The sequence below is a fragment of the Desmodus rotundus genome, chromosome 2 (assembly GCF_022682495.2).
Source record: "Desmodus rotundus isolate HL8 chromosome 2, HLdesRot8A.1, whole genome shotgun sequence".
NCBI lineage: Eukaryota > Metazoa > Chordata > Mammalia > Chiroptera > Phyllostomidae > Desmodus > Desmodus rotundus.
Genome location: NC_071388.1, coordinates 33,083,869 through 33,110,662, shown reverse-complemented (window position 1 = coordinate 33,110,662; position 26,794 = coordinate 33,083,869). Strand labels below are relative to the sequence as shown.

Here is a 26,794-nt window from a genome sequence, read left to right as displayed (position 1 = left end):
GCTTCAACAGTCTCTCTGACAGAATGCATTATCCTGCTTTTTCTTGCCAATCTCATAGGTAAGAAATGGTTTCTCAGTGTAGTTTTAATTTGCATTTCTATTATTATAAATGAAGGGGAATATCTTTTCAAATGCATGCTTGTGTGTGTGTGTGAATTGTCTATTCATGTCTTTCACTCATTTCTCTGTCAAGATTTTGATCTGTCTCCCATTAATTACTGAGTTCCTTATGTGTGTGCACTCTTTGCTCTTTACCTGTGACATATACTGCAAATACTTCTCCCACTTTGTCATTTGTCTGTTTTTTGCTCATGGTGTCTTGTATCTTGAAAATGTGGTGTTTTTTTAACTGAGCCAAAGTTCTCGATCTTATTTTTCATTGCCCCTGGACAGCGGCGAGCCTTCCCTACACTCAGGTCATGCAGGAATTTGCCCTGCTTTCTTCTAACACTGGTATGGTTTTATATGTTTCCGTCTCTCTCTCATCCATTTGGAGTTTATTCTTGTGATTGGTGTGAGATAAATATATAATTGCTATCTTTTTCAAATACTGATGCAATTGTACGAGCACTTTTTATTTAAAAGTCCTAGTAGTCCTTTATGTAAAAATTCTTTCTCTAGTTATTTGAGATGCAGCCTTTATGTTCATATGCAAAATTTCCATATGCACTTGGATCTATTTCTGGACTTTTCTGTTCCATTCCCAGGTTTACTTGTCTATTTATAGGCCAGCTCTGCACTGTGTTAATTACACAGACTTTATGGAATGTGTTGATATCAGGTATATGGGATGGGACTAATGTCCCCCCATAGCTTTTCTTTTCCAGTTTTATTAATAACCATTCTTGAATGTTTATTTTTTCATATAAATTATAGCATCAGGTTTTCTAGTTCCATGAAAACTTGTTGGTGTCTTACCAAGATTACATTAAATGTATAAGTTAAACTGAAGAGAGTTGGCTTTTCTTTTTTGTTTAATGTTGAATTGTTCTATCCCAGAGCAAGAGATGTCTTTGAATTTGTTCAAGTCTATTCTTCTGTCTTTCAATAGTGTTTAAAATTTTTCTTCATAAAAATTTTGCACATTTATTGTTAAGTTTATCTTTAGGTGTTTTATCTTTTTTGTTGCCATGATAAGTGAAGCTTTGTCTATGATTATATCCTCTGAATGGTTATTGTTTGTATGTTTGGAGACTATTGATTTCTAAACTTATATTCTCTTATGCTTATTCTTTTATTGTTTGAGATCATTTTATCATCGAGTCCATAAGTATACTATTATATTATCTATAAATGGAGATGGTTTTACTTTTTAGGTAATTTCTTTAGTCTAAATGCATTGGCTGATGCCTCCAAAGTAATATATACACACATACACAGATGTACACATATACTTCATGTATTATATATATTTTTAGCATGTTACAAAAATACTCATCATTTCCTACTTTGTTCATTTTTTTTTTTTGAATCAGGAATGGGTATTGTGTCAAAAACTCTTCAGCAGCTGTTGAGATAATCATGACTTTTCTCCCTAGATTCGCCAACATCCTATCCTATATTAACGGGTTTCCTCATATTGAGTAGACTTGCACCCCTAGAATGCATCTCACTTGGTCATACTGTGTTATTTTCTCAATGTGTACCCCTAATCTTAAATCTACAAATACCAAGACTCTGTAGCAGTGTCATTCAAAGAGTGATATCCCCTAAGGCATTTGAATGACAGATTTCTGCTGAATCAGAACTGTGGGAGAGTCCCAGGATTCTGCTTCTACCAGGTTCATAGAGGTGGTCTCTATGCACGCCCCAAACCATTGGTCTACTCTATTGTTCAGAGTGGATATTTTATGGGAAGTTACTGAAAAAAAATGTTTGTTTTAGCACAGGATTTGATCAGTGATTTTTTTTAAAGCTGATTCATGTCTTAGAATTTTAGATTCTAGATCATGAGCCAGGTACAGGAAAGTAGATGATACAGAGAAACCAAAAGATAAAATAGCAGCTGCCGCCTGTTTATCCATTCCTCTATTTACTCATTTATTTAACCTTGTAAAGCCCTGTGCAAGGGCTTAGGATCCAAAGATGTGTAAGACCTCCACAACAGTAGGCAAAATGGAGGATTAAATAGGTGTTGGTAAAAGAATATATTAGGCATTATATTAGAAATATTTTCCTGGAATTAATGGGCATGCAGGACTTAAGAGAGGAAATACTCCTCTCTCTAGTTCAAAGAGGAGGCAATTCTTCATATGGGACATGTTTCTAATGTAACATTAACAAATGGAGGAAAAAAATTATTTGCTAAAATCTGCTTTATATGAAACTTTAGAAACGCATCTGCTACCCACGATGTGCCAGTGTAGCAGCACGTCAGTTCCCGCAGACATGGCTGCAGGGTCACCCACACGCGTGAGGGGAGGGTTATCTGTAAGGGGAGGAGTCTCTGTGTGTAACCCATGAATGAATTTCTTTCTGAGATACTCATATTTAATAGGAACCCTGAAGGACACCAACAGTAAAGTAGAAAACATTGCTGATACATGGAAACTTCAGTCAGTAGAACATGAACTACACTGGTTGTACGAAAGTGCTTCAGATTCCAATAAAGAAAAAAAAAAGATTTACATCTCTTTCTATTAGAATTTGTGATGGTTAGGTTCCACTTTATTTATTCTACTATCAGACTTCACTTATCCCAGACAACGGCCTTGTGGGAGAGGGACCATGCAATCTGTGACTGTCACTCATGCCAGGATGATGGTTATGGGGTGGCTGGGTGTGGAATGCATTTCTCTTTATCACAGGAAAGGCCCTCGAGTGAGGAGAGGGCCGTGTGTTCAAGTGCAAACTTGGTTCTGCTTGCTCTGAAGAAAACTCTCCAAAGTCAAATGCAGTCCAGATTCCTTCATTTCCTAATTTTCATAATTGAGAAGGAGGAGTGTCGTTTAATTGCCAACATTTATATTTACCCAAAGTCTGTAAAACGTAACTGCTCCTTGGTGCTGCAAACTGTGCGTACCTCAGGTGGTCTGGGCACACGTCTTGCATCTGATTTAAACCACAGCAGGCGGCCACCAAGATAGGTGCGGATGTCACACGGAAGTCACAGCTTGTCTGCTCGGGCTCAGCGTTGATGATCGCACTGCAGCGGTTACTCGCCAGATCATTAAAATGTTTGTATTTATTTTTGGATTGCCTCAGCAAAAGGAAGATGTGGAGAGCGCTTCAATATGATTTTTCAAATGTGTGTGTACCAGATCAACAGTATAAAGTTACTCAGGTAGCAATTAAAAAATGGGCAAAGGACTTGAACAGACACTTCTCCAAGGAAGACATACAGAGGGCCCAGAGACATATGAAAAGATGCTCAGCATCACTAGCCAGCAGAGAGATGCAAATTAAAACCACAATGAGGTACCATCTCACACCAGTCAGAGTGGCCAGCATAAACAAATCCACAAACAAATGTTGGAGAGGATGCGGAGAAAAGGGAACCCTAGTGCACTGTTGATGGGAATGCAGACTGGTGAGGCCACTGTGGAAAACAGTATGGAATTTCCTCAGAACACTAAAAATGGAACTGCCCTTTGACCCAGCAATTCCGCTGCTGGGATTATACCCTAAGAACCCTGAAACACCAATCCAAAAGAACCTGTGCACCCCAATGTTCATAGCAGCACAATTTACAATAGTCAAGTACTGGAAGCAACCTAAGTGCCCATCAGCAAACGAGTGGATCCAAAAACTATGGTATATTTACACAATGGAATTCTATGCAGCAGAGAGAAAGAAGGAGCTTATACCCTTTGCAACAGCATGGATGGAACTGGAGAGCATTATGCTAAGTGAAATAAGCCAGGCGGTGAGGGACAAATACCATATGATCTCACCTTTAACTGGAACATAATCAATAGAAGAAAAAAGCAAACAAAATATAACCAGAGACATTGAAGTTAAGAACAATCTAACAATAGCCAGGGGGGAGTGGGGTGGGGACAGTGGGAAGAGGGGATTACAGGAACTACTATAAAGGATACATGGACAAAATCAAGGGGAAGGGTGGAGGTGGGTTCAGCTGGGGTGGGGTGGAGGGATGGGGAGAAAAGGCATACAACTGTAATTGAATAACAATAAAAATTTAAAAAATTAAAAAACCCCAAACCTTATAAACAGAAAAAAAAAATAAAGTTACTCAGGTAGCAACATAGATGCTGGGCAAATCTGAGAATTAGACACACACGTTCACAGGCACGTTATACCATCTATCCTTAACCTATTCAGGTAAAATCGAATGTGCTGTCACTGAGCTTGGTCATATTAATTTTAGTAATTTCTCTTTAAACTTACAGTTGGCAATCAGTGGATAAATTACATATCATTCTGTGGTCTTAGAACACATGCAGAGCTTGAAGGAAACCTCGTCACTGAGCTCATCTACGTCCACAGCAAGTTGCTAATTGCTGATGACAACACTGTTATTATTGGTAAGTAGATAGTCTCTAACTGTGTTTCTTGTTGGTTGACTTAAATCACGCAAAAGTCTTTCTATTCCTCTGAGCTTCCGGTGCAGTTGAGAGGGACAGTAACATACCGTCTAAAACACTTCTGCAGCGATCTGTTTCGCTTACAACCTTTCTAACCCCTGTTTTTATCTCTGAAGAAACAGAGCAATTAAATGACCACTGTGTAAATTACAGTATCCAAAGGCAGCAGTTTGACCCAGCAGAGCGATAATCGGCCTGCTTTTTTAATTCCTTTTAATTCCTTATTTTTATTGAATCTGAGTGCCTGCATTTGGGGGCTCAAAGGAGGAGAAATGGGGTGGGAAAATGTGTCACACAGGAGTGCCTGGTGCTGATGTGTGTGTTTTTGCCCCCACCCGCCCCACCATTGCCGCAGGTCTCAAGTTGTTCGAGGGTCCGAGTCAGGAGGATATTAAAATACTGTTGCCTCCGTGCTGTTTTCTCCCTGGAGTCTTCGTTTTGGGTGTCATTAAACAGGGTGCAGAGAGGACCACCTTGGTTGGTGTGAGCGTGGTTAGGGGGAATTGTGAAGTAATGATGTGATGTAGCTCTGGACTGAAGTCTGCAGTCTTTTCTTGTCAAGGATACACAATAGAATTCTCCAGAGTCCTCTCCCCACCAACAGATTTGTGAGAGAGTTACTGGATGTACATTCAAGCCAAATTAGATCAACTTGACCGGAGGGATGGGTGTTCAGCTTCGTTGTTTTATGCACATGGAAAGCTTTATTTTCCCATCACTGAATTGTTCTGCTTTCTAATATTATGTTACATATACACAGAAAGGCCAGGATGAGAAACAGTATTAATAATCAGCCAGATAAATGAATTGACAAGGGTTGGGGGTAGGTTACTTAGAAATACAATGTGTCCCACTATTGGGGATTCTGCTCATCTGTTTTAAATGAAATGTAGTTTTTCATCTATTATAAGATACTTCCCTACATTTGAGAAACTAAATGTCCTGGAGTGTTTTGTGTTTTGAAATGTCTTGGCAATAAATATAGACATTTTCCACTGATAAAAGGGAAAAAATGCCTCATATCTAGGAGTAATGAGACTGCCTTATCTGGAACATGATTGAAAAGAAAGAAAAAGTAGTTTTGAAGCCAGAAAATGTATAAACCACAGTGTGGTCTCCCACCCCACCACACACACACACACACACACACCTTGAATACATATACTGGGCATTTAAGAAAAATGCCTTGCGTCTCTGATCTCTTGCTCTATAGGGATCCGAGCTCTTTAGGGATTTATTTACTACCCTATTTCACCTAGAACAAGGTTTCTCTTATTTCCCTCAAGCTACCCTGGCCTTGCCCTTCAAAAGCCAATCTCAGAATATATTTATATTAAATTTGGCAAATGACAGTTGGAAGGAGCAATACTAATGTTTGCTGAAATGGAAAAACAAATAAAGTGAAATAAAATTCCCTTGATCTCTTTAGAAAGATTTTAGAATTTTAGAAGTAAAAATTGACAGATGTAAATATTTTACTTTTAAAGGTCATTTTGATTTTCAACCTGTTTTATTTTACTTAAAGTATAAATGCAAAGTAGTTTTCAGTAACAGAGCTATCAGTTAAATAGGTTTGTTGAGTTTTTTAATTGACTTACTTTCTACAAAGGTCTCTGAACCCTCAAAGGTACAGTTGACCATTGGTCTGGTCTGGGGCCCAGACATGGAGGTGTTTTTGTTTTTCTCTTTGGCGCCACTATTTTTTCGAAGCTTCCTAGGTGATGCTCATGGGCACTTTAAGCTGAGAATTTCCGAACTGCAGGCACAGGGAACGCGAGGGGGTGGAAAGTACAGAATAGCTGATTTGGGCTCAACAGAGGAATCAGTTTTCCTTTAAAACGCTAAAACACAGCACAGTTGGTGTGCTCCTTGCCTCTTACTGCTGCAACACATGGCTGCAAACTTAGTGGCTTAAAACAGTGCAGATTTATTGCTCTGTAGGTTAGGAGCCCAACACCGGCTTCACTGAGCTGACATCAAGGTTAGCTCAGGGCTGCCTTCCCTTCCGGAGGCTCTAGGGGAGAATGCGTTTCCTTGTCTCCCAGCTTCTAGAGGCTGTGCACATTCGTGACCCCTTTCTTCACCTTCGTCTTTGAAACCAGCAATGTTCTCTCTCTCTGCAGGTTCCCCAAAGTTTCAACTCATTTTCCTGTAATCTCCCTCTGAATCTCCTTTACTTTTAAGGATGCTTGTGATTATATTAGCCTTACCCAGATAATCCAGGATGATTTCCCTATTTTAAGGTCAGTTGATTAACATCCTTTATTCCATATGCACCCTGAGTGCCCCTTTGCCCTGTAATGTGACAAATCCACAGGCCTTGAGGAATAGGATGTCGTCATCTTCAGGGCCACTGTTCTGCCTTCCACAGGCCGAGTCACGATTTCTGAAACAAGATGTGAAAAAAGCACAAACCGCAAAGGGAAAGATAGCTAAATCCAACTGCATTAAAATTCAGAACCGTATTCATTAAAAGACACTATAAAGAGAATAAGAAGATAAACCACAAACTGGAAATAGATATTTGCATCACACTTAATGTTCAAAACATATAAAGAACTCCTATAAATCAGTATGAAAAGACAACTCCAAGACAAAAAATGACAAAGGAGCTGTATAAGAACATCACCAAAGAGGATGTGTCTGAGACATTTCATACTTATATGTATGAAAGATGTTCATCCTCATTAATATAATAATGAGACAAAGAACAGTTTTTAAAAATGCCAATTAGCAAAAATTAGAAAGTCATCCAATCCAAGTATTGCAAGGCTGCGGAGGACCAGTCTCCAGTTCCGCAGACAGAGCCCAGGCAAGCCCTCCGCATGTGCCCCAGGGAACACGCACGCACTGTGTACGGCTCAGTCGTGCATCACAGCAAAGCTTCGGAGACAACCGGCCATCCATCAGCCGCAGAATGACTAAGTCCTGGTGTGTTCATTTAAGGAAAATAAGAATTGCAATTGTGCACAGATGAATCCCTAAGACATAATATTGAATGAAAGATGCCAATCTCAAAAGACTATGTAGGATTCCCTTCATATAAACAACAAACGTGCAGAGTATAATGAACAGCCAATTCTCTATCAAGTCTCCACTTGGTCAGGGGAGGGCCTGCATGGAAGGCACCTGCGGGCTTCTCGGGTGTGGTTGTGTTGTTTTTCTGCCTGAGTGCTAAATTCAGTGATGTTTCGTGTTCCTAAGTTTTTTTTCTATATTTGAAAATATATATATTTTTCATATACTCTTTTGTATTTTGGTATATTGCACAATGTTTTAAAAAGTTCACTAATATTAGCAGACAGCAAGTGTATAAGGGGATAAATGGTAATGAAAAATAGAATAAAAAAAGAAAGCATCATTTTCTAAAAATTAAGTGGTTTTAAATTTTCAGGGCAGTGTCCTAATAAAAACAAAAGATTGTAGTTGCCATAAAAAGTACTACATGAATAAAGAGCATGTTTTTGTAAACAATTCACATTCTGAAAACATGTATAGAGTAAAAGGTCAGAATTCCCTGTATTGTCCTCCCTCTCTGCCAGAAGGCACTCCCCCTTCTTAGCATTTCAAGGTGTATCTCTCTGAAACCGTGCTGCCTCTTCTTCCTCATGTTACATAGAAATGGAGTAATGCTACATCTGCTGTTCTGAACTGGGTTTTTAGAATATGGGAACGTTTAATAAGAACGGAGGTAGCATTTACATCCATCAATATCTCATTTCCAGTACCTCATTTACTACATTCATCTAAAATTTTCTCAGCTCTTACTTCACATTCCTATTAAATAGTAACCAACACTAATTCAGAGTCAGGGCCCCGGGTAACTTCTGATCAGCCCTTGAAATACCAGAACCACTCCTCTCTCTAAGAATTCCGGTTCAGAATGCCACATTCTTCCTTTGGGAGTAGGGCTCGCCTTGGTGGGAGGGAGACTGGAGGACTGGAGCATCCTCTACTGGAGACCAGGGGTAGTGAAGTCCCAAAACAGCACCTTGGGAATTTTTTTCCTCTCCATGTTGCAGTTCACACACAGGGTGAAGGGTGATTAACCCAGAGAGGAGTCTTCTCTGATATAAATGGTACTTGCCAGCAAAGTGTCCCTTCCTATGGCAATGTTCTTTGGTGCAGATATTATAGAGTTAACAAGTGCTTGATAATAATGTCAATAATAATTAACATTTGTGTAGCAATGTGTAGATTAGTAAGTGCTTTCACATGATCTTAATTCTTACAACAAGGCCACAAGGTCTATATTATGATCTCAATTTATAAAAGGCAAATTTAAGCTGACAAAGAGTAAATAACTTTGCCCATATTAATGCTGGACCCAACTGCCCAGCCTAAAGATATGACTATGAAGCTTCTAGTGTAATCAAAAAGTGTATGTACCTTACAGAGCTCCTGTAGTACTCCCAGAAGTCTGCGAGGTGCTGCGTCTGTTCCCTGTCACCCAGGGTCACTGTGGGGCACCATTCACGTCCATAGTTATCATAGATTTGTATATTAACCACATGACAATTTTGTGGCAAATGTCAGTAAAGTCTCTTCAAGATGGGCCAGCTCTTTCTAATGTACAACATCCTTCCATTTGGGCTGAGCGCAGGCTGCTGCCAGCTGACACTGTGACCATTCCCATCACAGAGAGTAGCCAGTGCTCCTGTTCAACCCCACCCTTCTGCTCCACTTCTGCAGAGGCAGTGAAATATGTGACCAGGGCCAGAGGAAGGAGAAGGAAAAGGAACCAGTCAGGCCTCTTCTGTGGTTTGTAGAATACCTCAACATTCAAAAGAATGAATCCACAGTGATTAATGAGGAAAACATGATGGGGTTTCTGAATACAAGGCAGAGGAACTCAGAAAGTGCAGGTTCATTTGGATTTTAAAACAGAATGGAGGAAAGGCAATATAGAAGCTGTTGGCATGCTACACAAGTGAGGCAAGAGAATGGAAAACCCAGAGTCACTAACGATATCCTGTTTTGAAAGTGGTCTCTGTTGATTATGAAGGTCCTCCTGGGTTTTGACGCTCATAATTATATGACCATGAGTTAAAGTCTATAGAGTCTGATTAAGTCTAAAAACTGACTGAACTGAACTGAACTGGTAAGCATGTCTGTTTTTCTTTGTATGTTTAACGATTATATCAGTTGCAATCCTTTGAGCCACAAAATAGAAAATTCAGCTGGAAATGTGTGAAACAGAAGTTAAGAAAGTTCAAGTGTTGGCTAGTTCAGGGACTTAAAGATCTAGAGTCTTTCTTCTTTCTGCTTGCCATCTTCAGCTTGTCTGTCTCCCAGTGGTTACAAAATAGCTGCAGCAGCCCTTGGAATCACATCCTCATCCAACCACTCAAGCCAAAATATCCAAAGGCTGGAAGGGACAGCGTTCTTGTATAATTCTATAAAAAGGAAAAACAACTTTATCAGAAGCCCCTAGCAGACTTTTCTTCGTGTCATACTGGCTAGAATCATGCCAAGTGCCCATTCCTAAGTCAATCACTGGCAAAAATAAGGAAATTGCAACAGCTGGCTTAAACTGATCAAGATGCACCCATGGATTCAGAAAGGCCCCACCCCCACCCCCAAAGCAAAGTTAGGGTTTTGTTAGCAAGGAAGAATTGAGTGGGGAGGGCAGCTTACGGTCTGCCCTGGTGAGAAGGTTGTTCAGTTCAACTGTTTCTCCTTACAGGCTCTGCCAACATAAATGACCGAAGCATGCTGGGAAAGCGTGACAGTGAAATGGCAGTCATTGTGCAGGACACCGAGACTGTCCCTTCAGTCATGGATGGAAAAGAGTACCAGGCTGGCCGGTTTGCCCAAGGACTCCGGCTGCAGTGCTTCAGGTGGGCCTCCAGAGCTGTCTGTTTTAACGTGGTTCTGCCGCAGGGGCGTGGGATCCAGCCCAGCCCCACACGCCATCCGTGGGTTCTCCTTGCTCTGGTACAGTGTCTCTCGGAGCACAGGATGGGGACTGCCGGGACGGTGTGAAATGACATTACATGTGGCACCAACATTTTCTATTTTAGTGGTTTTTATTATGTTTATGTATAATAGAGGAAACTAGCATTTTAAATCTATGAATGGACCTGGGACCTGGCCAGGTCAAAACATCTACTGTCTATTTAAGTTTTTTATAGTGAGCTCATTTTTAGAAATTGAAATAGTTCCAGTAATACAAAGATATAATAAAAATTATCAAAGGAGAATGCCAGAAAATACTGGTGTTAAAATTTATTCTTTTTAACATTTTATTTATTTATTTACTTATTTATTGAATTTATTGGCATGACATTGGTTAATAAAACTATGTAGGTTTCAGGTATACATTCTATAGCACATCATGTGTATATTGTGTTGTGTATTCACCACCCCGAGTCAAGTCTCCTTCCATCACCTTTTATCCCCCTTTACCCTCTTCTACCTCCCCCTATTCCCTGCCTTCTGGCAATTACCATACTGTTGTCTGTATCCATGAGTCTTTACATTCTTTTTTTTCCTTAATCCCTTCAGCCTTCTCACCCAGCCCCTAAACCCGTCCCCTCTGACAGTTGTCAGTCTGTTCTCAGTACCCATGAGTCTGTCTCCACTGTGTTTGTTAGTTTATTTTGTTCATTAGATTTCACATTCAAGTGAAGTCATATGGTACTTGTCTTTCTCTGACTGGCTTAATTCTTCTTAGCATAATAGTCTCCAGGTCCACTCATGCTGTTGCAAAGATGTCCTCCTTTTAATGGCTGAGTAGTATTCCATTGGGTAAATGTAAATGTATTACAGCTTTTTTATCTCCTCACTTACTGATGGGCATTTGAACTGCTTCCAAATCTTGGCTATTGTAAATAATGCTGGAGTGAACATAGAGATGCTGTATTACCAGAAGTGGAATTGGATATGCTCCCAGAAGTACAATTACTGGGCCATAAGGCAGCTCCATTTTTAATTTTTAGGGTAACTCCATACCTCTTCCCACAGTGGCTGCACCCATCTATATTCCCGCCAACAGTGCTTGAGAGTTCCCTTTTCTGTACATCCTCACCAACACTTGTTGTTTGGTCTTTTATTGATGACAGCCCTCCTGATGGATGTGAGATGATATCTCTTTGTGGTTTTAACTTGCATTTCTCTGATGATTAGTGACATTGAGCATCTTGTCATATATCTATTGGCCATTTGTATGTCCTTCTTGGAGAAGTGTCTACTCAGGTCGTTTGCCCATTTTTTAATTGGATTTTTTTTCTTTGGTGTTGAGTTTTATAAGTTCCTTATAAATTTTGGATATTAAACCCTTATTAGGTGTATGGGTGAATATGTTCTCCTATTCACTGATTTGTCTCTTCACTTTGTTGATGGTTTGTTTGCTTTGCTATGCAAATACTTTTTAGTTTGATGTAGTTCCATTTGTTTATTTTTCCTTTTGTTTACCTTGCCCAAGTCAATGTATCAGAAAAAATATCACTACGTAAGATGTCTGAGATTTTATTGCCTATGTTTTCTTCTAGGATTTTATAGTTTTAAGTCTAACATTTAAGTCTTTAATTCATTTTGAGTTTATTCTAGTGTATGGTGTTAAGAAGGTGGTCTAGTTTCTTTCTTTCTTTTTTTTTTTTTGCACATATCTGTTCAATTTTCCCAAAATCATTTACTGAATAGACTATTTACCCCATTGTATATTCTTGCTTCCTTTGTCAAATATTAATTGACTATAAAGGTGTGGGTTTATTTCTAGGCTCTTTATTCTATTCCATTGATCTATGTGTCTGTTTTTATGCCAGTACCAGGCTGTTGTGATTACTATGGCCTTGTAGTATAGTTTGATATTAGGTAGTGTGATTCCTCCAACTTTGTTGTTCTTTCTCAGGATCGCTGTTGCTATGTGGGGTCTTTTGTGGTCCATTAAAATTTTTAAATATTTGTTCCAGTTCTGTGAAATATGTTATTGGAATCTTAATAGGAATTGCATTGAATCTATAGATTGCTTTGGGTAGTATGAACATTTTAATGAAGTTAATTCTTGCTGTCCATGAACATGGTATGTGCTTCCACTTATTTGTATCTTCTCTAATTTCTTTCTTCAGTGCCTTACAATTTTCCAAATACAGATATTCTACATCTGGTTAAATTTATTCCTAGTTATTTTATGTTTTTTGAAGCAATTATAAATGGGATTGTTTTCTTAGTTTCCCCTTCTGATAGCTCATTATTGGTGTTTAAAAATGCCAGTGATTTCTGGATATTTATTTTGTATTTTGCTACTTTATTGAATTCACTTATTAGTCCTAGTAGCTTTTTTTTTTTTTGGTGGAGTCATTAGGGTTCTCTATATACAGTATCATGTCATCTGCAAATAATGAGTTTTACTTCTTTCTTTTTTATTTGAATGCCTTTTATTTCTTCTTCTTGTCTGATTGCTGTGGCTAAGACTTCTAGAACTATGGTGAATGAGGGTGGTTAAAGCAGACATCCCTGTCTCATTCCCAATAAGGAAAACATTTAGTTTTTGCTTATTGGGTATGATATTGGTTGTGGGTTTGTCATATATGGTTTTTATTACATTGAGGTATGATCCCCTATTTCCCGTTTGCTCAGAGTTTTTATCATAAATGGGTCCTGGATTTTATTAAATGCTTTTTCTGGTGTCAAATTTAAATGTGGAAACTTTGGTTTTCATTTAAGATGACTCCAGACACGGAATGTTTTTGATCTTCTGCAAGAAGATGTGATTTTTAAACAAACTTATAGGCAAGGGGAGAGATCACAGGGTTAGGAAGCAAGGGCTGTGTGGCCCTAACTATTTCATTTAATTGTTGCTGAGCACTTTCTAGGGCTTTGCTCTAACTGGCCCTGCCCCAACCCTGGTAGTCTAGGCTCAGGGGCCATGATCCTTCTAGAACCTAACTCCACTATGGGTTCTTATCTCCTCTCACTCTTCCCTTGCTCACTGAGACACGCTGAGCTCCCCACTGTCTGTGGACACCCCGACCACTCTCCCACCTCTAGGCTTTTGCAGTAAGTTCACAACCATGATTCTAGAACTATATTTGCCAGGAGCGGATTTCACAGTGAGAGGCAGCAAGTGCCTCTGTGAAAGGGCAGTGCTTTAAGCTGTTTTGGGAAAGACACCACACAGACACATGGGACAGCCCTGTTTTAACCCTTCTGGTATTAATGGTTGCATTTGGAAACTGGTTCACTTACAGAGGGGCATGAAATGAGCACTTCTCTTTCTGCAAACGCTGGGTACCATGCCCCTCATTCCTAACTCCAGACTCTGCTGTTGAAAACCAATACAAGCTTCATTTCCAGAGATGGTTCACTCTGCTCTCTCTGCCCCAGCAACTCAACAAATCCATCCCTCAAAGTTTGGCTGTCAATACCTTCTCACAATTTTTATTGCTGTATTTATTGCCTTGGTTACTAAGTGTTTTGCTAGTAAGATTTTTTTTTTCAAACCACTGATATTTCAATTAGCTTCTAATGTGTTTTGTTTAGCTCTGGAAAATTTAAAATTAGTATCCTGCTAATCAACCCATGATTGCCTACTGCAGTATAGATAAGGAAAAAAAATACTTCTGTGTAAACCAGAAGTAAATGTCATATCTTTTCAGTTCCATGAACTGACATCTTTTCTTTAAAGTGGTGGTCTTCTTTGTAACTTTCTAAATGTATAATAATTATAGCAGTAGAAGGTTCTGATTACAACACATGTATTTTAATTGTAGAAAATTTGGCAAACACAGAAAGGCAATTCAAAATCAAATTTATTTGTAATCCCACCACTCAGTGCTAACAACATTAACATTTGATGTATATCATTCCACTTCATATGTGTGTGTGTGTGTGTGAATAGCTATACTGTATTTCTTTTTAAAAAGATGTAATTAAAATCTGACAGTTCTACAAACTTCTTTAAATAATGTTGCACGCGCTCTCCCATGTCGTTGAGTACTCTATGACAGGTAAGGGCTGCGTTGAATTGCATCCCATGAGTATACCATCATTCCTTTAACTAACACCTCGTTGATAGGCAGATTTTGTGCTGGTATGAAAAAATGGTATGTTTGTACCTAGCATCTTGTTTACCTTCTTAATTGTTTCCTTAACTAAATCCCAACTGTGGAATTTCTAGTCAAAGGAGGTGGGCAGGGTTCTTTACCCTCTAACTTTATACTGTGACCCTAGCAGTGTTTTAGAGGGCTGATTCCCACTATCTTTCCTGAGTTCTGTATTTTGTTTAGTCTTTGCCAATCTGTTGGATTCCAAATGGCATTTTATTATTTTAATTTGCACTTTGAGGGTTTTCAAAAATGGATTCATTAGCCATATGTAATTGTTCTTTTGCAGAATGTCTAGCCTATTCATGTTCTTTGCCCAGTTGGAATATTTTATTTTCTTTTAATGATTTATAATTAATTATAAATTCCTATGTCACGTTTGTTGCCAATCGGGTTTTTAATGGCCTTATAGTCATATTTAGAGTATTTAGGGGAAACTTCAATTCTTATTAATCAGTCTATCAGTTTTTTTCTTTTTTCTCCCCTCCCTTTTCTTATATGTTTAGAATAGCTTTAGCAGCCCAAGATTAAGTATGTACCTATTTTTTTCTAGTACTTATTTGATATTACTTTTTACATTTAACATTTGCAATTTACTGTAGTGTGAGAAATGAGGTAGGAACTCTAACATTCTCCCTCAACCAATCAGCTGACCCAGAACTGCATGGTGGGTGGGCAGGTACTCTTTGCCTCTCCAACCTGCAAAGCCGGGATACACCGAATAGCCACATACCCTGACAGCTCTAGTCTCTCCACTATGTTCTATTGAAAGTCTGTTTACTTGCAGTTTGATACATTTTAATTATTAGAGCTGTGAATTTTAATACTTCTTCTTGCCGTACCACTGGTAGACTTCCCAGAATAATCTTAGCTACTCTTAAACATTCTTTGCTACACGTGAACTTTTGAGTTATTTATTCAAGTTCTCTTAGTTTTTTTTATTGGGCTTACAGTGGATTTGTAGATTAATAGAAAAAGAATTGACATCTTTATAATATTGAGTCATCCTATTGAAGAATGAGGTATAGGCTTCAATTTATTCAAATTTTTTTTGTTATTCTGTCCTGACTGATGTGCCTCAGCAGGTTGGGTGTTGTCCCACAAACCGAAAAGTCACCAGTTCGATTCCTGGTCAGGGCACAGGCCTGGGTTGTGGGCCAGGTACCCAGTTGGGGGCACACAAGAGGCAAGTGATTGATGTTTCTCTCATGCATCAATGTTTCTCTCCATCTCTTTTCCCCCCCTTTCCCCTCTCTCTAAAAATAAATAAAATCTTTAAAAAAATTTTTTGTTCTCCAATATAGCTTAAGGGTTTTATAGGGGCAGGTATTGTTCTCAAGTCATCGTTAGAGTTTTATTTTATTTTTCCTGGTAATTTTCAGACTATCTTAAAGAGGTGGCTGTTCTCGAACAGTCATTTTCATGTTGCCGCAACGCCAAACACAGATAATATAATAAAAAGCACCACAAAAACCTTGTATCAATTTTAGCCCTTTTTAGTAGGAAATATTCTCAAAGATAAATATTGTGGCTTAGAGCACAGCCATTTTTTCCTTAAAAAAATTCCACGTCAATCCATTTTCAATCTAGACTATTTTTGAATAAAAGTAGACAGACACATTTTAATGTAAAATCACTTCCAAGTAGAATCAGTCATCAGGGCGCTGCACTGAATGTTACAGCTATGTGCTGAACAGCTCATTAAGTCCTCGAAAATTATCCAAACTCTACAGATGTAACCATCACTCAGCAGACGCCATTATCCACACAAATGGAGTCAGAATCTTTTAAAGTGATAGACATGAGGAATGGAAAGAACAGAAACAATTTTCTGCAGTTTTTCTATTGTCCCACTGATGCATAAGCAATTAAACTTTAAATAATTGCCATTATATACATCAACATAAAAGCAATCTAATTTTTCTCTGGATCCTTAGTCCTCAAAAAAATACCCAAAATACTTCATATTATTTTGACTGTGCATTTTAATATGTTTATTATAATTTAAAAACTGACAGGGAAAATGATTTATGACTAGATATTGTCTGTTCCAGACTTACTTAAATACTTTCTCTGCATACAAGCTCCTCACTGATACCTTGGTAGACACATTACCTTACCTCTTGTTCTAATTTAAAAGCCAAGTCACAGAAATATTCTTTTGGCTCAATTTTCAGCTAGGTAGACCCGACCCAAATGAAAGGTATTACGATAATTGACTTACTGTTCTAACTCGTACCATCCCTCAAATTAGGTGCAGTAAATTTTAGCTTCGGATCTTAATGAGCAGCAGCATCCATGCGCAAACATCCTCCCTGAAGACCTTTGTAAAAGTTATCTCTGTATTGTCTGAAGGACACATTATTTGAAGTGGAAATGGAATTTTGAGGTTCAAAACTCTAATATTATTACTGAGCCCATAGTGCCAGATCCACTTATATTAAAGAATGTTTGTTTAGCAGAAAAGATGCAGACTAAAACTGAAATGAGTTGCTGTTTAAGCCCTGTAAGCCTGGCTCAGCTTGTTCGGGAGTTGAGAAGTTGGAGACTGCTGGGGCCACGCCATGGTTACGGGTGCATGTATTGGAACAGCCTTTCCTGAAGTAAATTTTTCATATTCTTTGACCCAGGAATTTGAATTCTAAAATGTCTCCTAGTGAAATAATCATAGAAATTCACAGAGTTTTACATGTGATGAATTAATTATGTTCATTATCGCACCGTTCATAATAATGAAGTACTGGAAACCACCCAAAAAGCCATAATAAAATTGGTTAAATAAATTTCACATGATTGGAAATCCTGCAACCATTAAAAATGATGATGTAAAGCTACAGTTATTTTTTTTATTCTCATCTGAGGTTATGTTTATTGATTTGAGAGAGAGAGAGAGAAAGAGAGAGAGACATCTATTGGTTGCCTCCTATACATGCCCTAATTGGGTATCAAACCCACAACCTTTGGTGTAAGGAACGACACTCCAACCAACTGAGCCACCTGGCCAGGGCAGCTCCGATTATTTAAATGCAAAGAAGGTAACAATGTAATGCCCTCCACACTGTTCAGTCCAACCAATGGTCACTTCTCATTGCTGTGCTTCATGTGGTTCCAGGACACCACATCCTCTGGCTTTCCTCCAGCCTCGACGGCCACGCTTCCCCTCCCCTACTGTTGAGGTGCACCAGGTCCTCTTCTCTGTCTATATGCACTCCTTTTGGTAAACCCCGTTAAAGTCCCCTGGCTTTATGAATATACATGTGTGGACAGTTCTAAAATTTATAACTCTAACCAAGCCTTCTCTCTCAAACTCCAGATCCACTTATCCAACTGCCTGCTTAACATTGCCACTTGAATATTTAATAGATATTTCAACAGGTTTAAACTTGAATTCCTAATCCTCCCCCACAAACTGGCTCTGCTCACAGACTTTCCAGCTAATGGCAACTGCATTCTCCTAGCTGCTCAAGCCAAAAGCCTACTAGTCATCTTTGATGTCTCACTTTTTCTCACACTCTACACCTACGTTATCAGTAAAACCTGTTGGCTCTACCTTTCTCTCCACCACCCAAGCCGCCATCATCTGTCACCTAGATCACTGTAGGAATCCTAACTGCTGTCCCCGTTCCAACCCTTGCCCTGCACCGTCTTTTCTCAACACAGCAGCCACATTTTAATATGTACGCCAGGTCCTTGCCACTCCTCTGCCCCTGAGTCTGCAGTATGCCCAGTTTCACTCGGTGTGAAAGCCCAAGTCCGTCAGGCCTCTCCCCCACTTCTCTTTCCAGTGTAGCACAAGCCTTTTCGATATTCTTTAAACCCACCAGGCATGTGAGCAAAGAGCTTTAGGCTCAGTTTGAGGTTTAGCTCTGTTACTAGTATGTCTCCAAACTTAGTTTCCCCTCTGCAAAGTGGGAATCATGTACCATCTACCTCACAGGATTAAGGTGGGAGTACTTTTTAACCTTCAGACTTTCTGTAAGTACAGGGCTTTTGTAATTTTCAAATATGACCTCTAAAACCTGTCTTGCTTTGCTTGAGAATTTTTTATTTCTAGTCCTGTGTTTATATGTGATCAATTCAGACAAGATCTAATATGTGGATTCTTTTATGCCAGGCACTCCAGAGATTTGAGAGTAGACAAGTATGTTCTTTCAAAGAATTTATATGCTAGAAGTGGGCCTGTTAGAAACAAAAAATGCACAAAGTATCACAGGTGCTCTGATAAAAATAAAGCATATATGAATTACAGAATGTTCACATCTCCTAGGGTTGACAGGGAGAAGGGGGAGACTGAAAAAGGGGGAGCCATAGAAAGTTTTATAGTAGTGACTTTGTATTGGATTCTAAAAGATGGTAGATAGGGTTAGGTAGACAGGTAGGCAAAATTCAAAGCCTCCCTAACTCCTCCTATCTTATACTCTTAAAGCACACCTGATATTTATCAAAATTTTAATTATCTCTTTTGAGGGTGATTATTTATTCATCATTGATCTCACCCATCAAATTTAAATCTTCCCAGAGAGGCTCCATGTCATTTGCGTTCACTTCTGTTCCCTAGAGTGCACCAGAGTTCTTGGAAGGACAGACAAGAGGAAGAAAGGAAAGAGTGGGAGAAAGAAGGAAGGAAGGAAGGGAAGGAGGGAAGGAGGAAGGGGGGGAGGGCGGGGAGAATAAATGAATATAGGAAGATCAAGTCATGGTGAAGAGCACAGGTTTGGGAATCTAATGGTTCTGGATGGAATCCCAGGACTACAGCTTACCAGCTGTATGACCTTGAACAACTTACTTAACCTCTCTGTGCTTCAGTTCCCTTATCTATAAAATGAAGATAATAACAGTTACTTTTTTATAAGGTTGTTGAGGATTTACTGAGATAGTTCTTGGAATGGGCTTAGCACATTTGCTGGCACATGTTGTGAATGCTAATTCTATCCTCCATGGTTCTCACATCTTTAGGCCAAATTACAAGGACAGTCAGATAAAAATTAAGGCTTTCTCTCTGTCCAACAGTTAAGTCTTTCAAGTATCATAGCAAGTTAGGGGGTTTTGTTTTGTTTTGTTTTGTTTTCTTTTGCAGCATGGGTTTGCTTATATATATATATATATATATATAAACACACACACGAGCACACACACAGAGTTTTAAGAAGTTACCACTAGAAACAATGCCTGCAGCAAAGTGCTTTATCTTGGTTGCTCAATTTGGACAACACTTGTATTTCAGGCTTGTGCTTGGCTATCTTTCTGACCCAAGTGAGGACATTCAGGATCCAGTGAGTGACAAATTCTTCAAGGAAGTATGGGTTTCAACAGCAGCTCGGAATGCTACAATTTATGACAAGGTAAGTCTTGCATATCCCTGCCCTTTTTTCACTGAATCTCATCACCAAGCACATTGTTATTTCTGCATATTATTAGAATCAGTATATTCTTAATGAGTGTAAAAAACAACACACGAGGTCTGTCCAGAAGGTATCCAGCCACATAATATGAAAACTAGAGATATTTATTGAAGAAGGTACAAGGTAAAATAAACACTGTACACAGGACAATGATGCCTCAGTCCCCTTCAAAGTAGGCACCTTGGGACCTCACACAGTTCTCCTAATTGCCATCGCTGCACCGTTGTATTTTCCTGAATCTCATCAATGGTCTGAAATCTCTTCCCTTTCAAAGGTGATTTCAGTTTTGGGAAAAGCTAGAAGTCACAGGGTGCCAAATAGCGGGGCCGAGTCTCCTGGGTGATTTGATGTTTTGCCAAAAAGTTCTGCAGGAGAGCGGGTGCACTGTCGTGATGAAGCTGCCAATCACCAGCTGTCCATAGCTGCATCCTACCGAATCATCCGAATAGTTTCTGCAGAAGAATGTTCAAGCTTAACATGAAATTTGATGCAGATTCCTTGCTTTACTTGCTCAGTCATTTTGAATGCAACAACCACACAGTACACATGCTCACTCAACAGCATCTACCGCCCCCACTGACTAGTACAGTGAAGTCATCATTGTTCATGCATACATATTTCAGACCACTCTCCTTGGCTGCCAGGTTACATTGATGTCATGCAAACTATTCTAGTTATATTAATAATGGCTGGAATTTTTCTGGACCGACCTCATGTCTCCAAGTCGTATTAAAATACCTCTTAGTAGATATTAGAAAACAAAGTGTCAAAAAACATCATAGATTATGGTATAGAAGAGACTACAGTGGCATTCTGATCTCTCATCTGATCCAGGAACCCATCAGGATCATTCTTAGCAGGTGGTTACCCAACCTTTTTACATGTCTGGTGACAAAGAGAAAAGAGGCAGAAGAGGTCAAAAAATGAGTCAGACCTGGGTCCAACCCATCTCACCCAGTTGCGGGTGATATAACTGTGTATAGTAATTAACATTCTGAGCCTCTCATTCTTCTATGAATGAGGAAGAATATTTACTAGGGTACTTACAAGGATAAAGAATAGTCTATTACTGGTAAATGTGTTTATCCCATAGTGCATGGTAAGTGGTATCCATCCTTGTAATGAAGCTTAGTAATAATGAGACATTTTCTTTTTTGGACAGCTGTAATTTTGGAAAGGTATTTTAAAACCCACCCCATTTGTTAGGGAGGTCAAATGCACTTCCTGGTAAGTTCTATCCATTGATTATGTACAAGAGTTAAGGGTTGTTTAACAGTGAAACAGGTTACTTCACGAAGTAGCCAGCTTTCCACCAGAGCAAATATTCGGGCTGAGATCCACTGATTATCAGTTTGGGTGAGAGTGTGTTCTTCTTCGTGACACTGCAGAGTCCCTTCCAGCACGGGACTTCATCATTCCTAAGGAACATGATGACTACATAGCCTTGTTTCATGCTGAGACTCAAGGCCATGATCAAATAGGTCATGTGCAGGGAGTCTTTCAAAACATTGTGTTTAAAATGCAGTGGACAGCTTGTTTGAATCCTGGATTGGGGGGATAGCAGCTATCAAGACATTTTAGAGTAAATCTGAGTGTGGACCCTGTCTTAAATGACATGCAATTGATTTTCTGAGGTGCGAGAATGGCATGGTGATTATATAGACACATGCCCTTGTTCTTAAGGAATGCAGGCCAAAGTACTCAGGTGAAGTGTTACAGTGTCTGAAACTCATTTTCAACTAGCGGAATAAGTATACAATTGATAACTGTAAGTCACAGTACAGATGGGGACATTTTCCAAAATAAAAAGTTAGAGAAAATAAATATGCAATTTTCCTCTTAAGCCAGAACCTCCACTGAAACTAAAGATTGATTGTTATCCAAAACTAAAGATTGATTATTATCCAAAAAAATAACATCAGTGAAATTCCTTATCAAGAGCTTAACTTTATCCAGGGGTTAATAATTTGTGTGGATCAGATACAGGAATCTATGTATGACTTCTATTTTTGGAAGGAAGCAGATCTGGCGGTTTCTTTGGAGGAAATCAGAAAAGCAACTCTTTTGTGTTTAACCAGGTGTTCCGGTGCCTTCCCAGCGACGAAGTACACAATTTAATTCAGCTCAGAGACTTTATAACCAAGCCCATATTGGCAAAGGAAGATCCCATTAGAGCTGAGGAGGAACTGAAAAAAATCCGTGGGTTCCTGGTGCAGTTCCCCTTTTATTTCTTGGCTGCAGAAAGCCTCCTGCCTTCTGTTGGAACCAAAGAAGCCATGGTGCCCATGGAGGTTTGGACCTAAGAGCTATCAGCTCAAAGACTTCCACCCAGACAGCGCACTGCACACAGTGACTTTCAGGATCCACAACTGCCCAAAACAGGCCAGTGCACTCTTGCACCCGATCCACGGACGCTTCGGGTTGGCTGGGAAGGGCTGTAGTCACACTGATGTAAGGACGTTGAGCCTCATCAGGGCTTTCTCATTCCTCCTGCCTCTCCTGTGAGAAAGGGACTGCATTGTTATTGGCAGCATCTACTCAACAACTTAAACGCGTACTCAATTCTATGATGTATACCAGAGTGCCTTTTCTTCACTAACAAGAATTTACCTCTAACTGTGATCCAGTTGCCAAAAGTTGTCTGAACCTCCTTATTCTTCTCGGGCCTTCATTTATGCAGCTAACATCTGCTGGGCCTGCCCTCATTTCGTAGTCCAGGCACTGTTTGAGATCTCGCTTACTGTTAGAAGATATCGTGATGCTGCTTCAAGGTTCTTCAAGGTTATGTGGAATGCCCTTGCCCATCTGGTCCTGAAGTGGCAGCGTTCACCCCAGCAAGGGTGTGGTCATTATTCCTTTTCAGTGACTGGCAGGACAGTAAAGACTTTAGTCTCCACAGCAGTCCGCATTGGGCAGTTCTGGTAACACTGATGCTATATAATATATATCTTGACACCACAGAGCAACAGGGAGGAATTGAATTCAGTTGTTGAGGCAGCAATTTCACTTAGCCTCCACAGGCGCTGACAAGATGTGTCCCCCGGTAGGGCCCACCTGATCAAACTTGGAAACGTGCAAAGGATATTTGATCACACAGCAACTGACAAAACGCAAGCACAGAGCATGCAGCCTTCAGAAACCTCCAGAGTGTGTGTGTGTGTGGGGGGGCGGGTATCTGACCCAGATAAGAAAAGAAGATTCCTTAGAGTCCTATACAATTTCCTATCATTCTTAGCTGCTGGACTGACTGAAATTTGAGATTTTATATTTCAAAATGAAACCAGTGAAGGCAGTTTGTCTTTCAAGAGAATCAGAGGTTTCCTAACTCATGTCTCAGTAACAAGTGTGAGCCCGACCTTATTTAACATTCAGCTCTCCAACTTTCTTTATCTTCTTAAAGAAAAATTAATTGATTGCAAAATATGTGCTACTTCACTTGCTTTATTAAATATACATTAACATTCCACCAGGAGGATAGAGGTGAGGATGTTCATTTATTCATAGTGTTGTAGTCTGTGAATTGTCCTGGAAACCGTTTTCTTTTTTTTCTGTTTGGACAAGAGTACCCTTTGCTATACCATAGCTCTAGTTTTCTAAGCAGACGGTTCTTAGAGCCGGGAGAGCTAATGCTGGCTCCCAAAAGGCCTGTGTCCGTAAAACATGCGGTAGGTGCAGTGCTACCTGTCTATGTATTACCTGGACAGAGTCTCCTGTGGGTCGTTCTTCAGAGAAGAGAGGACCCACCCCCTTGTTTTTGTGTGGCTCGTAGTCCAGTGGAAAAGGTTAAATAGGGGCACGGAGTCAGTGATCTGGGTCAGTAGGAGAGACAGCGTCACACCCAGGAAAGGATTTCACAGCCAGAGAACTCTTCACAAATGAAGTGAGACTGTGTAACCCACAGTGGAAGTGAGTAGGCTTTTATGAATGAATAACTTTTTTCTCAGATTGCTAATCATGGAAACAAGAATTCACTCTCTAGCAGTTGTAAATAGAACATTTGCTATATATGAAGTTTAGACTGGCATTTAAAGTGTTGAGTGTATGTGGAATACCTAAGGGTTTCTCATAGCTCATTTTAAACCTTTTTTTAAACTGCAGAACAGTCAACAGACTGGCTCTATTTTGTGTAAACCCAGGACCAAAAATAAGAACCAAAAAGGACCCTTGCCTTTTTAAAAGGCTACTTAATTCAACCTTCCCCCATTTTATAGATGAGGAAACCGAGGCCCAGAGTGATTGAAGGACTCAGTTAAATGTACCCAACTTTGGTGAACCTGGGACTAGTGAAATTCATACAGTCCATTATTGGCCTCTCCTTTCACTTTATCGTAGGGTTCAGGCCGGATATCTCTATGCTGTTTTGAAACCCTATGATATTATGTATTTAGGTGCTTGTCTGTCTCCCCTACTAGAACGTAAGCACTCTGGGATGGACACTTTCCTGTGTTTTGTTCATAGTGTACCCCCAGAGCCTGGAACCGTGCTTAGCATACACAAGGTGCTCCATAAATGTTTGCTGGGTGAATAAAGGAGGTGGAGGAGAGAGCTAATGAAATGAAAAACTTACAGTCTCAGACAAGAAATCTTACTGCTGTTTCCTGTGGCAAGTTTTTCTCCTGCATCTTCTCAAAGGCAAAATGCCCATGTGCAAAGATGAGAGGGTACCGGATTCACTTGGGTGGGTTTTATGGGAAAGTCGGTGCAGTAATTGCCTGTTTTGTCGCAGCAGTTTACATAGTGCAGCATTCTGCAAAAATTGCATGGGATGCGGACATGAGATGTATTGTGTGGCCTCTTACCCTTCCTTCTCTGACACCATTACTACCAATAGAAGCACAGATAATTTAACATCGCAATGTCTGACATAAACTTAAAAATGCAAATGACCCAAAGCCTTGAAAACTACTATGTATCAGTTCAACATTTCCAATTGACTGTAATCTTTCCGAACACATTTAATGCTGTACCTGACACTGATCATCTCCAATCATTTTTGTTTTCAAGAAGGAAAACTCTATGATTTTAAGAAACGAAGGGTAAGAAATGGTCATAGCCTATTAAAGTTATTCAGATTGTCCGAGCTTAGTCGTTTGGAGGATGTGCAACGTCGCGGGTCTGGTGCGGGCATTTGCTCTGCATCCGGTGTCCACTCAGTGACTCACCCTTCAGTGGGATGTCCCGAATTCTCAGCCGTACTGCATCACAGAGAGGGCCAGAGAGCTGGTCACTAGGCGATTGAGTGGGTTATTGTAAAACAAAATATTGGTCTTATTACCACCTCTGGAAGAAAATGTTATCTGTAGATAGTCAAAAATGAGCAGTTAATCTCTTATGTAATAACTTGGGAAACTGTAATATATTGTGAGTGAACAGCCTCTCCAGATGAAAACTGCGGGCCCAGCAATCGTTGCCGAGGGAAGACTGGCAGAACAGATACCACGTACTGTACGTCATGAAGAACTGGGCTTCTCTCTGCATCTCCTCATTCCACGTTCCTTCAGCCTTTGTCCGGAACCAGAGGGCCTCCTCACTGCCGTTTTAGAGGACGACAGAAAGTCTCCTGGAAAAAACAGAAATAGCCCTGTACAATAAATCTTCCATTTAACTTAGAAGTGACTGACACAATGTTATTTTTTAACAGAGATCATTGTTCGTTTTCAACAGCCCTGGTCTGATACGCCACTTGAGCACGTTCAGGTCCGTGTCACCCGGAGTAGTGGGGCTGACGAGGACCCTCGTGACTTCTCTTCTCTCTTACCTCTTGTATAAAGTGAGCAAATGCTAAAGATTTTAAGAATGCTTTGGAATATATTTTCATTTCCCTGAAGGTCCTCTGAGGCCAATTATTATTGGCAGTTTTGAGGTATAGAATGGATTTTACAGGCCACGGCCTTGGGAAATTCTTGAATCTGGAAATTCACTGGAAAAGGAATTTGTCAGCATCTATCAAAAAGTTGCAGGTGGAGAATCAATGGATTTGCATTATTCTGGGATGGGGGGCAGGTGCCATAATGTGGTTCCTGATGGCGTTTAATTCATATGTGAGATATTTCTGGCTTTGACTTGAGACTGGAAGAATTCATTAAAGGGACCAATTTATGGCTTAATTTCTTTTAATTTTCTTTTATACCATTTTAATTTCTAAATTAAAAACAAAAAGTAATTAAACACAGGATAAATGAAAACTCACAATGATAGTTTGAAATTCTAAAGTCAGACTAGTGGCAATCCAGCCAAAATGCAGGCGTGGCTACCCCGTCCGGTTCCCAAGTAGCTACAGTTGTTTGCTTTATTCTAGATAAATGCGTTTAAGTGAATTTCATCCCAGTTCGCTTTGATGCTGGGCAATATAACATCATGCCCTCTATACATAGACTCCACTCGGATTCTTCACAAAAAAATGATCTGGACCAAAGGCACTGACATTGTTGTCAACCATTCTAAAAAATTCATACCAGCGCACTGAAGTTGGAGCACATGTCTCTCTTACACAAAAGCCAGAGTATTCAGGTATGGGCAGAACTCGAGCTCCTAGCCTCACCATTACAGTAGGGTTTGGCAAACTAAGGCTGGGCTTCCTTTTTTTTGTAATTGAAGTTTTATTGGAACACAGCCATGCCCAGTCACTTACATGTCTTCATGTAAATGAATCTGCAAATCGTCTCCCTAGGGGAAGGTCCACTAAGCTTTTTTTAAAGATGGTAAGGTAGGGCAAAGAATGTCCAGACAGAGTACCTCGACCAAACAGTTTTGAGTGAGCTTTAATCTCCTCCATAAACAAGGTTTTCAAGTGTCCCTA

General features: G+C 39.7%; 1 protein-coding gene across 6 annotated transcripts in view; it reads left to right on the top strand.

Moving 5' to 3' along the window:
* PLD1 (phospholipase D1) overlaps positions 1-25,016 on the top strand; it is a 182,520-nt gene extending 157,504 nt beyond the window's left edge. For all 6 annotated transcript variants that reach the window (XM_053918079.2, XM_071220569.1, XM_045197978.2 and 3 more), the window contains 4 exons: positions 4,353-4,487; positions 10,234-10,387; positions 19,818-19,935; positions 22,074-25,016. In XM_053918079.2, the coding sequence (XP_053774054.1) occupies positions 4,353-4,487; positions 10,234-10,387; positions 19,818-19,935; positions 22,074-22,298 (632 nt within the window). In that variant the 3' untranslated portion in view covers positions 22,299-25,016. The remainder of the gene's footprint in view (positions 1-4,352; positions 4,488-10,233; positions 10,388-19,817; positions 19,936-22,073) is intronic.
* Positions 25,017-26,794: the final 1,778 nt, after the last annotated feature.